Source organism: Hakea prostrata, chromosome 7 (assembly GCF_041222555.1).
Source record: "Hakea prostrata isolate BN-2017 chromosome 7, UWA_Hpros_2, whole genome shotgun sequence".
NCBI classification, from domain to species: domain Eukaryota; kingdom Viridiplantae; phylum Streptophyta; class Magnoliopsida; order Proteales; family Proteaceae; genus Hakea; species Hakea prostrata.
This window is the reverse complement of record NC_142606.1, coordinates 33,580,417-33,593,454: the sequence shown is the minus strand read 5'-3', so window position 1 is coordinate 33,593,454 and position 13,038 is coordinate 33,580,417. Positions and strand designations below refer to the sequence as shown.

Here is a 13,038-nt window from a genome sequence, read left to right as displayed (position 1 = left end):
GAGTGGATGGAGAGTGGAGTGACAGCAGAAGACAAGTCATCCACAAACAGAATTCCCCTGCACTCCTTGACTTCACAAATTACCCTGTAAGTTATTCTTAGTCACTTGGTGCCTTCTTTAGTTCTTTCTTGTTCGTCACCCTGCTCTCTTCTCTTTTCGTAGGAGCACTTATTGCACTGTCTCCTTGACCGAAGGACTCATTCGCCAGAGCAGGTACCTGTCTTCCAAGGTATCGTCCATGACCAGAAGCCTATCCAAGTGTCTCGACTTTAAGGATTCCTTGAAAAAGGAGCGTGACACCACCATTGGCGAGAGGGACATGCTCCAGAAGAAGGTTGAGTACCTGGAAGGACAAGTGGAGTTGCTCTCCCAAAACAATTCTCAATACAAAGCTCAGAGGGACGAGGCCATTGCAATGCAGAGAGCTACTGACAGGGGCAATGATTATTCAAGGGCAAGAAAGGAGACAGACGCCAGAAGGTTTGAACTGCAAGTACAAGTCCTTGAATTGAAAGAGTCTCTAGCCAATCTCTTGAAAGAGAAAGAGGCTCTCGCAGGTACATGTGAGCAATCAGAGCATGAGTTGGGAGTCCTTCGTTCTGCACTGGAGCATAACCAGTTTGTGATTTTGAGGTTGACTGAAGAGGCCAACATGAATGAGAGGAAGGAGCGGGATGCTACAAAAAGGGTTGAAGAGCTCAAGAGGGAGTTGCTTGATGCGGCTACCCCTAATTTCCAACTGGGGCTGGATGAGGCTTTCAAGTTGATGATGGCAAGGCTTCCTGCAGACATGCTGGAGCAAGTTTGTAAAGACTCTATTTTTAACGTCGAACTCTGCAGACGGCTGAACCTTCCTGTTTTCAATTGGATGCATCCTTCATAGGGGGCGTCCTCATCTTCCAAAGAAATAGCCCAAACACTCGGCCCTTCTCATGCTCCAGCTGCAGCCTTTGATCCCAAGGTCTCTGAAGAAGTTCTAGAAACTGCTCCCCTACTGCAAGTTAATCCTGATGGCTCTATAATAGTGCCCACCCCTGAATATGCAAGTCCTTGACCTTTCCGTCTTTGTTAGAAACTATACCTTTTATTCTCCTTTTTTTTTATATTTTTTATATGGTGTGCTCCTTTTTTGGTTGTAGCTCCCCTTTTTTTGTGAATGGAAAACTTTCCCCTTTGAGCATTCTTGCTAAACTTGTCGGAAGGAGATGTCAGGAATTCCTGTAGCTTCGGGGTTTTCTTTATCAATGAAGGGAAAACCTTGCTCTAGGAAGATCGCTTATTGGTCCTCCATCCCAATGTCCTCCGTTGAAAGTTAGTTAGCTTTTTAACTTTCTTCTTGAAGACTACTGGTTCTGAATGTCAAGGGTGCCACTTTGTTTCCCTTATTTGGAAAGTGGATCATAAAGAGCAATACATGCTTCTAACTTAGCAGGGATGTTGGGTCTTGCTTAGACAATTGCCGATTTCCTCATGTAGACTTCATGGAAGCTTTTCAACAGTGAAGTGGAGGCTTAAGAAGCACTCACTTTGCTAACCTACGAGAAGTTATTTCTCCAGGAACTGCTACATTGACAGCCCAGAGGGGCCTTGACACCTCTGGTTCCTCTTAGAGGACATGTTCCTAGGTGTTGTCAGGCTTCCACGTTTGCGGTCATTGCACATTTAGCTACAAAAAGTGGATTCTGCGAGTTGGGTCACAAATTTATCTCTCATGATCATGCCAGTCAAGTCCTAGACAGTTAACAACGAGTCTTGCAAAGCTTCTAATGCTTTATGCTGTTGGTGGCCTTGAGATTGTTTGTTCAGGGGGTAAGCGTTTTAGCTACCCTTATCACGGGCGATACTTCTTAAACATTTCATGTCAACAAGCTGCGGCCGGTCCAAGCTCAGTGGATCGGCCCACCCACCTTATGTGATCGTATCAGTCCCTGAAAGACCGTGTTCCCTCGAAGGGGTGAAAATCATCCCCAAAATTGAGGTTATTTGATGATATCTCCTGGTTGACCCTTAAAAAAGGGGGGAAAGGCATCTAGAGACACTAAGTCTGCTAGTGATCCGAGTCCTACCAGGCTCCATTTTTTTGAACTAGTCTACCTCTCCTTGGATGTGACGACCCTTAAGCGAGGAAGGTTTGATATACTCCCAGTGGAGTCTTCCGTGAGAGCGACAAGTTTGTTTCTAGCAATACACGTCTATGGCGAAAAGGTTGATGAAGCCATACAACACACATAGCCTCGACCACCCTTGTTAACTTAGGAGATAGCCGAGTGGATGCTGCAGTCATCCAACAAGGTTTTCTTCCTTCATGACTGCAGGGGTTCCTGCTCTTGAGTGACTTCAATTGTGTGGTAGAAATTCGTAGTTTCTCCCTAGGGGTAGATCAAGGCTAGCTCACTGAAGGGCCTTGATACGCCTTTGTTACTATCCTCAAGTGATCATCTTCTTTACTTGCTTCCGTAGTGATCAACCACCAGGAACATGGTATTAACATCCTCAACTACGGCAGCTTTATCTTGATGCCCTACTCCCACTAGGGAGGTGCACGAGTATGCCCTTGAGGGCCCTTAATTTCTTGAGTTTCGGATTTTAATTCAAGATTATAGATTGCAGAGTTTTTAGAGAGGCAGATAATTCTCCTGCCCACTCTACTTGGTCCTGGGACCACAATAGCCGCTTTTCGTCATGCGCTGATGCCCCCATGGGACACGCCTACTTGCTTTTCCAATTCATCCGCCAGAGATGACAAGAGTTGAATTTTCCTGCAACACGCAAGGCTGTAGGAGAGATTGTAGGCGGTACTTCGGTTGATGGGGAACGTCTACTTCAGAGTACTAGGGGGGAAGCGCATGTGGGTGCGCTGTTAGATCTGAGTTGAATATGTGATTCACTCCCAAGGGGAGGATCAACAAACACTCAAGGATACCTGTATCCCACCCTTTTCCTCCAAAGACCAACATTCCTTCTCGAGGCACGAGAACTTGATACCCCCATCAGCCTCCAACCCCTGCTGGCTTGCAGCAAGGATTTGGCCGAAAAAAAGGAAAGAAGGGAGAGCTACCGATCTTTTTGTTAGCAGCTTCCCACAGACGGCGCCAAATGTTGGTGTGAAAAATGTGGTCCTAGCTCCATCGATTATTCTTGATCCAGACCTTGCTTCCTACAACCAAAAGAAGGTGAAAGTGGCCCGCCTCTGAGGAGGGGGAGCCACCTCCGACGATCAAGTTAGTGCAGGCCAACCAACCAAAGATTCCATTGAGAAATTGAGATTCAAGAAGATGAAGGGAATCAGGCTCGTCAAGAGCAAAAGAATGGTGGTTGGTGCATCCAGAGCTTACCCCATTCGGGCTTTGTAACAACCCCCGTATTTCTAGCCTTGGATCCGTATTGCAGGTCCAAGAACCCGAAGGTCTAGCTAGGTAAATTTGTGGAGTGTCCGGATAGAAGTCCATGATCCATACTCTAAACCCATGGATCTGGATTCTCTTGTTGAAGAGCCTGCCTTGCTTGGTAGTTGGACCTCTGGAAGGTAAGTGATGTCTAGAAATATTTGAATGAAGGTAAGACCTCCCCCATGTGTTTATTAGGGTTAGGTTGTACTTGGACTTCAACCCCCTGAACAAAGCACCCTTGTATAGTAATATACTAGGAGGCGGTTGCTAGTGGTGGTTGATTGGACCAACCGACCACCCCAAGCGACCACCTGGTCTTGGTTGCTGGGTTTTGCCTTATTTTGCCCCCAGACTTCTATAAATAGCTACCCTCGTCATTTTACGAATATTATATTCAGGATTGCTATTTTTGGTGGTTAGGCGACAGTGGAGACGTGCTGGAAGGTGAGTGAAGTGCTGCTGGTGTTCTAGAAATTTCTCCTATCTTTTCTAGCTGATCTAGTTGAGGTAAGTGACTACCTGCTCACTCATTCTTTACCCTCGACTATGATTAAAGTAGATTTGTTTCCCTCTTTGGTTGTTCATGATCATCTTATTACAATACCTACCTTTTTAATGCTCTTGATAAGATCAGGTCCAAAAACGAAACCCTACTTTCGTGAAAAGGATTGATCTAATCAAGGGGAAGATTCTGGGTGACCAACTTGCGTTAATTTTAGGGTTTCGTGTTACCCCTTGGTTGTGGGAGTGTTAGGTTCAAAATTCGGACTATGATCATCCAAAAATCGGATGATCAGAAGCCTGAGTTTTGATTGAAACTCTCTGTTTTTGAGGCAGTCTAATGGCAGTCACTCAACCTAGCGACCGTCTGGTTTCCAGTGAGCAAGTAACTTTTGGATTTTGTCGGATTTGATTCATTCGACTTACATATTATTGTAACCCTATTTATAGGTGTCCTCTGTTTCCAATAAAAGTTTTATAATTGTTTCCGGTTTGCATTCTAGAGGATTTCTACGTATTTATAGGTAAGGACATACAACCTCATCTTTACGAAATGACTTGAACATGCTAGTCTAGTGTCTTTCAATAATTTACTTTCATTTTATATACTGCTCTAACCATGAATAGCATGTTGATCTTATTATATGCTTGTTCTTTGTATTGTCTTTTTATATGCTTTATCAATCATGAATGTGGTATGATGATGATGATGATGATGATGATGGTTTGTGGTTCTGATGGAAAGGGTATTCCATTGGGATATCTTGGCTTGAGATATCAGAGGGCTGTGGTATGGGACACATGCTCGTTGATGTCTCCAGCATTGTCATAACTACTGGATGACATACCTAGGTAGAGTCTAGAGTTGCATGGCTAGGTACCCCACATACTACTACCCTTTCGGTAGGGGAATTGAAGCTGGATGACCTGTGACAACGGTGACGTGACTCTGTTTCATCCTATAGCGGTAACTAGTCAATGCAGAGACTCAGTGGTCCACTGTTGGTCATACAATGGTAGGGTTTCATATGTTAGGGTTGGGCTTATGGACGTCTAAGAAGCGGACCGGGTGTCGTGAGGAGTCATGAGAGCTTTCCGCCCAACAATATGTGGATGACCATAGGGTTATGGAATGGAGTCCAATAGCGGTAACCAGTCCATGAGGGTTCTCATTCCTAGTTTGCGAAGGATACTGAACTGAGTTGGTTGGTGCCATAGGGGATGTATCTGGACTTCATGTAGTATGTCACCATTATGACGTGCATTGGATTAGAAACCTCGACATGTGCCAGTTGTCACACCCCACCCGCCGGTCTCGGTTACCCGCCCGACAACCATTGGGAGTGATCCGTCACAGGATCACACGGGTTTAGTCTATCAATAATAATAAATGCAAGTAAAGACAATCATGAGCAAGATTAAGTTCAATAATTAAATAAAGAATTACAAGAGTCCAAATACTCCAATAAAATAATCAAGGAAAGAATAAATAATCAAAACGAATACAAGTTCAGCAGAAGCAATCAAAAAGAATTCATATGATTTTCTTTCTAGTTTCTTTCTCTAAAGCTAAATAATGTTTCTCATGAATTTCTAGAAAAGGGGTTCTCCAGTTCTTTTTCAGACGATGGCCAAACTGCCTGACAACTTGTTTCCTACGCCCATCAATGGGTGCTATAAGCGCACTCCATGCACTTGCAGGAGCTCCTGCACAGGCTATCTCCATTTCCCATTGCCGGTGCCACATCTTCTTCATACGAAAAGGTTCCTTCATGGAAACCAATCCATCTTCCTACATATATCCTCCATCTGTACAGGTTAATAAAACATAGACATATAAATGAATGAGTTTCGGAGAACTTAATAAGAACAACAATAATTCCTATCCATATGTCAAACCAATCAGAAATGCATATATGATATGTATGAGTGCAAAGTATGAATGCCGCTAAGATCTAACTGTGCAAGTCTTGAACAGTTGACATGCTTTAAGATATAACAGAAACCCTCCTCTAGGTAGGTCTAGTCACTCGATCCCGCAAGGAACTGGTTACCTCTGTAGGGATCCTAGGTAAAATGGAAAGTCCACACCTGGCTCTCAAACTATGGCCGGGGTTAAGTCAACACCTCTCACCACGACCATTGGCATGAGTACTGGCGCATGTCGGGGTTTCTAATCCAATGCAAGTCATAGTGGTAACATACTACATGAAGTCCAGATACATCCTCTATGGCACCAACCAACTCGGTTCAGTATCCTTCGCGACCTAGGAATGAGAACCCTCACTGACTGGCTACCGGTATTGGACTCCATTCCATAACCCTATGGTCATCCACATATTGTTGGGGCGGAATGCTCTCATGACTCCTCACGACACCTGGTCCATTCCTTGGACGTCCATGAGCCCAACCCTACCATTTATATGATAACAGTGGAATTGCAGATCATTCGCTAAAACTACTTGCCATGTTGGTTTGGCTCACGAAGTTTGGATATTTTATACATCGTGCCTTAAGTCTGGGACATAAGGCTTAGATACAATTTTTATTGGCATAAAAATAGCTGAACAACTGAGTAAATAAATCCTACCATTAAATCTATTAAATTAAATCTGAACTATTTATGATGGACGATTCAAATTTAATAGTAAGATTTTTAGGACCGTTCAGCCATGTAATTTACATGGCCGTTCCACCACCACCTTCCCATTTTTATTATGAAACAATTCACTAAGGTACCGTTTGTTCGTTGAAATAAAGATGAGGTGAGAAAAAGTTTGAAAAAGTAAATTTTTTTCATAAAATCTCAAAAGTGTAGTTTGTTTGATTCATGAGGTGGAAAAGATGGCAATTGGTGAGGTGACATACTAATTTTCTCACCTCATGACTTTTTAAAACTTTATAAAATAAGTGAAATTTTGTGAAAACAACAAAGTCCACATTTAACACTTTTTCACAAAACTTATTCTTTTTTTTTTTCTCCCCTCACCCCATTACATATAGGACATATATTATTTTTTTCCACCCAACCTTTGCAAACAATAGGTGCCTAACGAGTTGATAATGGTGTCAAAACCGACTCAGTCCAAGCCATTAGTGCTAATCAAATGCAACCCAAATCCAATTGCACCAACTCAAAATTGTACCAGAATCTAAAATTTTGCTAATTTTGAAATGAATTCTGAATAACACACTATGACATTAGACTTGTAAATAGATCAGATTCAGCTCAAATACACCAATATCTGAATCCGAATTCAATTGGCAAAATCCCTATCTGTCTACAAAGCCAAATCTAGTGGAAATTTAAAGAAGGCATTCGAATTCGAATTTGAAACTTTACCGGATATCCGATAATAATTCGATTTAAGAAACTATCCGATTATTGATTGGTGATTGTCATTTTTTTTATTTCCAATTTTTAATTTTCGATTATTGATGATTGATTTTCGAATCCAACTATCAGTCATTTTTAAGAGAAATGAATGTGTAATACTTTACTTTAACCAGATAATTTTCGGTTTTGATTTTTCGATTAGCGATGATTGGTTTCCGAATCCAACTATCAGTCATTTTTAAGAGAAAAGAATGTTTAATACTTTACTTTAATCAGATAATTTCCCATTTTTATTATCTAGTTATCGATTATGGTTTTTTGAATCTGATTATCATCTTTTTATTCTGAGAAAAAATTATTGAATACTTTAGTATATTTGGATATTATCCGACCTAATATGCAATTATCCAAATCTGAATCGGTTGTTTATCTAATGAACATATATATATTTTTGGTAAGAAAAATATTAAGATACGGGCACTCTTAAATAGATACGAATATAAATTCAAATTTCCATTTATCGTCTACATCACATTCTTAGGGAATGAGACCTGGCAAGACCACGTGAAATTTCCTTTATACCCCACATGTGGTTTCAACTTTTCCATGCAATGCGAACTTGTCATTTTCAGAATGGCCTGCGTCGCCTGCCTATAGGCCAGTACGTTTTTCTCCCCGTCAGACTAATTCTCGCGACACCAGCCAACAGAGCAACGTTCATACTTCCTCGATAGTCGTGTCCCTGTTTTGCAGGTTATCATCACTATAGCCTCCTTTAATCTCTCTTTTCTCCGCAATCTCCTCTCACAGTCTCATCTCTCAGTAGCATATCTCCTCTTCTTACACTCTCAAATCTCCCTCTCTCTCTCTCCACTCCGAAGCTCAAGCCATTTCCATTTTCCAGTCAAGCTTCTCATTCTGCCTCCGTCTTGCACCCACTCCCTCTTCAAATCCTCTACTACTGCTTCTTCAAACGCCTTCTGCAATCGGAACTTCTTCAATCGCTTCCGCATGTCTTCTTCGTTACTCTTCCGACTCTCAGATTCTCATAATCGTGCTTAAGGTAGTCATTGTTCTTCATCTTCCTCAACAGCTTTTGTTTGAGGTTCTCGTTGAAGCACTTGGATATCGGGGATTGCCGTTTGAGTTCTTCGAGCATTTAGGGTTTCCAAACGATAAGCTCTTCCTGCAAAAGAAGCACGAAGCGACGAATTCAAGAAGGTATTATTGCCATTCTGTTATCATTATCCGATTTATTTATTTATTTTTAATCGTACCTTGTTCTGTGTGAGGGCCCATGGCTTTAAGAAAAAGAAATATTCTTAGAGAGAGAACAGGACAACATAGAATGAGCATTTTTATTATCGGTTCAATCAAGAAAGCTGGAAGGAGATCCAGCCGCTTAGGATCATTTCCCTTGAAAGGTGGATGATAGATTCTTAGGCCTGGGAAATTTTTACTAAAAGCAAAACACTTTTCTAGGAAAACTGAATAAAGAACCACAGAAATCATCTTTTTGAATTTTCTTTTAGTGTGCCGACAAAACATGGGTCATCACATCTTTTCTTTGTATCTGAGAATAATAATAGTCTAACATATCAGCTCAGTAGTGGATATGGGTTTTGCACCTTGTTGATATCAGTACTAGGCAGATCTCATAATGCTTGATGGTATTCACAAATCAAGGTATCAATTCATATCTTATGCCATTATCGACATCGGAACTGTGTCATCTATATCATAGCACATGATACCAAATCAATGTTGTACAATATCGGTATGATATACTTTTAACATTTGAAGGGTGCAGGTTTTCCAACATTATCTTATCCCAGCAATTTTTGCTCAGAGTCTGTATGATATTTTATTTCAGATAAGTATGAAATAATGATGGGATCCTTTTGTTGTTGTTGTTGGTGGTGGTGATGGTGGTGGTGGTGATGGTGGTGGTGGTGGTGTTGATGTTGATGTTGATGTTGATGTTGATGTTGATGGTATTGTATTGAATTGGAAATCTTATTGGCATGTGGTAAAATGATTAAAAAATCCACTTATTTCTGGAAAAATATGGACAAGACCATCTGATGTTATTGATTTTAGTAGATAGCAATCCGATGATCTCATCTTTGGTTTTATTTATGGAAAAGTCATGTGAGGTGTGTCAATTAACAGTTAAATATAAACAGTATAAACAATTGTGATTAGCAAATATCATTCTCTGAGATACACGGGATAAGATAATCTTTTTGACTTTTGGTATGAAGACATGGTAACTAATAAGACAATCTATGACAACAACCACATTCTAGACAAACAGGGACAACAATAAATAAAAATGGATTGGACTTGGTATACAAATACAAATATTTATATTGAATAATCCAACATGAAATCCGGTTTTGACTGTTCTGTTTGGGTTGATTTATTGGTATCCATTCTCGCCCAGATGCACTTGAAGCAATCCAATCCTCATCATTGGGCATTTTCTCTTATGTTTTCCTAGGTACAAATTTATTTTGCCCCTTAAATGAAACTCTGTTTTGGGCGGCCTTCTGGTTGAATCTGGAGCAGTAGGTGAAGTTTATGTCACAAAATCTGCTTGAAATTGGATCAATCATGTGGCAAATATTTAGGCCATTCATAAATTTTTTTACTTCTAGATAGTTATCAGTTACTCTTCTTTTCTGGGTAAGAAAGATTGTGGTTACTCAAATAGATTGAATATTCATCATTTGAATGACAGTCTGTAAATCTGATAATTTAAATTCATTGACCAACTATCTGGTGCTTCTTCGCATTGGATTATTATTATCCTTTGTCAAACTCTCTCTGAATAAGGCATTACAACTGTCTAGAGAGAGAGCGATTGTACAATCTAATATTTTATGGAATGGGGGAGAATGTATGAGGGGAAGAACATGCTGCACCACCAAGTAGCTGTGGGCCGGGTGACAAGAACCAAGATGCGGAGGTGAGACTGAGTCAGGTTTGCTAAAATATTGGATGCCAGATTGAGATCTTCTCTTCCATGCCAAAGAAAGGTAAAGGAGGTAGGAGGAGAACCCAGTTTCATGTCATTCCTCCCTTATCTGTTGCTGCTCTTGTAATCTATATTCTCGTTCCTTGCTCTTCAATTTTGAACCTTGGCATCATTTCTCATTGTTCTAGGATTGAATTTCTACTTATTGGTCTTATTCTCTATCAACTTGCTTTCTGGTAGTAAGATCTTCCTAATCAAGCATTTGGTTATTCATTTCTTTTACCCATTCCGGTTTGCAGCGCATTATAACTTGAGCATCACTGCTGCGTTGTACTAGGACCAAAAAGAATGGGTAGCAGACCCAGAACAATGTTGGTGATGACTATTATAGCAGTGGTGGCTACAGCGTCAATTTGTGGGAATGTGAATGGAGAGAAGAAAAAATGCAGCAAAAGATTAGAGTGTGAAAACTCAATCTATTGCTGCAACAAGACCATATCAGAGTTATTTGGTCCAGACTTGTTCGATACCTTCTTCCCTAAGCGCAACTCACCAGTAGCTCAAGCGGTAGGCTTTTGGGATTACCAATCCTTCATTACTGCCTCCTACCTATTCCAACCCCTTGGCTTCGGCACCACTGGTGGAAAGACCATGCAAATGAAGGAGATTGCTGCGTTTTTGGCCCATGTTGCCAGCCAGACGTCCTGTTAAGTATCTGAATTGTTATCTTTTTTTGAGTACCAATTCATCTAATTCAATTATTCATCATTTCTTAAAGAATCCCCATATATTAGATGATGGATGTAGGAGCGGGTTTAATTTGCCATCGTTTGGTTTCTAGGTTTATTTATACTGTTTGATTTCAGGTGGTTATCCGGCTGCTGTTGGGGGGCCTTATGCTTGGGGGCTGTGCTACAGCCACGAAATGAGCCCTAGCCAATCCTACTGCGATAACAGCTACATCTATCCTTGTGCCCCTGGAGCTGAGTACTATGGTCGTGGTGCTTTGCTTGTCTACTGGTATGCCTTGTATTAAATTTACCTAGATTTTTTTTATTCTCTTGAAAGCTTACTCTCTTGCGTACTCTGAGAATTTGAACTCCTTGATAGACTAGCTATTGAATACCTATCCTAATTATATGGTTGATCATGTATAAACTCTCTTTTGATATTTGAATATAGTTTGTTTTGATCATCTTCCACACCCGTGGAGGAACCTTTTCTGCAAGCCTGAATTTGTTTTGTATCTGAACTAATGATATAGTTAGCAATTGGGCAGAGAGGTCATGGTCTAGATTAATAGGGTAGTTACAAAGAAGAGAAGGATGCTATCAGGCTTTGTAGCGAATGGCATTGCCTCCCTTCTCCTCCCTCTTATGAAATGACATAGAAAACCTAGAGCAACAAGGCTCTAGGGTTGGGGAATATATGACATATATGCCCTCTTTATTGTGTGAAGAGAGAGAGAGAGAGAGACTCTATGCAGTATGGTCCTGTGTTGTAATATGCATCTCCATGTATATATATGTACGCCTCAGAATTGTATTACTGTGTAGTATTCCATGTCCTTGATTTTTAAAGCTCTATTTTGTATTCATTTTGCATGAAAACTTGATCTATAAGCAGGGGGACCTAGGGGGTCCATCTGTTGAAAATTTTAGCTAATTTACGGTGTGACTTGACCACTTCATTTTAAACCCTTTCCCCCCTCTTGTTAGAATCATCCATAACTATGGTAAGTGCCAGCTAGTTTAATTGGAAAAATAAGATTTAACCAGTCATATCATCTTTTGATGCTCAGGAACTATAACTATGGGATGATTGGGAATGGTTTGAAGGTGGATCTGTTGAACCATCCAGAATACTTGGAACAGAATGCCACCATAGCATTCCAAGCTGCAATGTGGAGGTGGACGAACCGAATGAAGAAGAAACAGCCATCGGCACACGATGTCTTTGTCGGCAACTGGAAGCCTACCAAGAACGACACATTGTCGTATCGGTTGCCAGGCTTTGGAACAACAATGAACATTCTCTATGCGGATCAGGTGTGTGGTCAGTATGGCAACATGGAAAACATGAATAACATCATCAACTTCTATCTCAATTTCCTTGATCTGATTGGAGTTGGCCAAGATCAATCTGGACCTCATCAATATCTGACCTGTGATCAGCAAGTGCCCTTCAACCCTTCTGCTGCATCTTCTTCATAAGCTTGCAATTATTCCGTTCCGATAAGCTTCGTTTGTGTCCTTACCTCTCTAGTTAATATGTCTATCTTATAAGCAAAGGTGAGAGAAAGAGTGATTGTATTGAACTCAGCTACTCTCATATCTCAGAGGAAGTAGACATGAATAGTTTGTTTCTTTGTCTTTAGGACAATTGAATCAAGCCAATGTCATGATCCTGTATATTGTATGAATAATATCCAGATTATTTCTTATTGAGTTTGAAATCACAAAAAGTTGACGCTGAAGGTTCACATTTTTTTGTACCATGAGCTATTGCTCCTTGGGATGAAGAATCTTCTTGGAGAATAAAAGAACCCAATCATGAATAAATTTTGCAGAGGTCATATGTGTAATTGTGATGTGTGATCCCAAATCTTGTGAGATCTGTGATGCAGTGCGTCCACCCCTTTAACCGAATAAGAGGCAATTCTCTATTACCTTTGCTCAAGAAACTCATTGTTACTTGCCGTTTTGACTCCGTAAACCCCTAATGACACCTTCTGCAATGGTTGGCAGCACAGCTGGACTCGGTCTCTTTTCGGTTTAAACTAATTTTGTGCTGGACTCGGTCTCTTTTCGGTTTAAACTAATTTGGATTGA

General features: G+C 40.8%; 1 protein-coding gene across 6 annotated transcripts; it reads left to right on the top strand.

The window, feature by feature from the left end:
- Positions 1-7,918: 7,918 nt before the first annotated feature.
- Positions 7,919-12,791, top strand: LOC149010931 (chitinase-like protein 1). 6 transcript variants are annotated; one of them, XM_089164279.1, is made up of 4 exons: positions 7,919-8,448; positions 10,545-10,913; positions 11,074-11,227; positions 12,009-12,791. In XM_089164279.1, exons 2-4 carry the CDS (start codon positions 10,556-10,558, stop codon positions 12,418-12,420), a joined length of 924 nt encoding a protein of 307 aa, XP_089020405.1. In that variant the 5' UTR covers positions 7,919-8,448; positions 10,545-10,555; the 3' UTR covers positions 12,421-12,791. The 6 variants fall into 6 exon arrangements, with proteins under 6 accessions (XP_089020405.1, XP_089020402.1, XP_089020401.1 ...); XM_089164276.1 differs by having other exon boundaries at positions 7,920-8,448; positions 10,507-10,913; positions 12,009-12,790; XM_089164275.1 differs by lacking the exon at positions 7,919-8,448 and adding an exon at positions 8,827-8,913 and having other exon boundaries at positions 10,507-10,913; positions 12,009-12,790.
- The last annotated feature ends 247 nt before the right edge of the window (positions 12,792-13,038 follow it).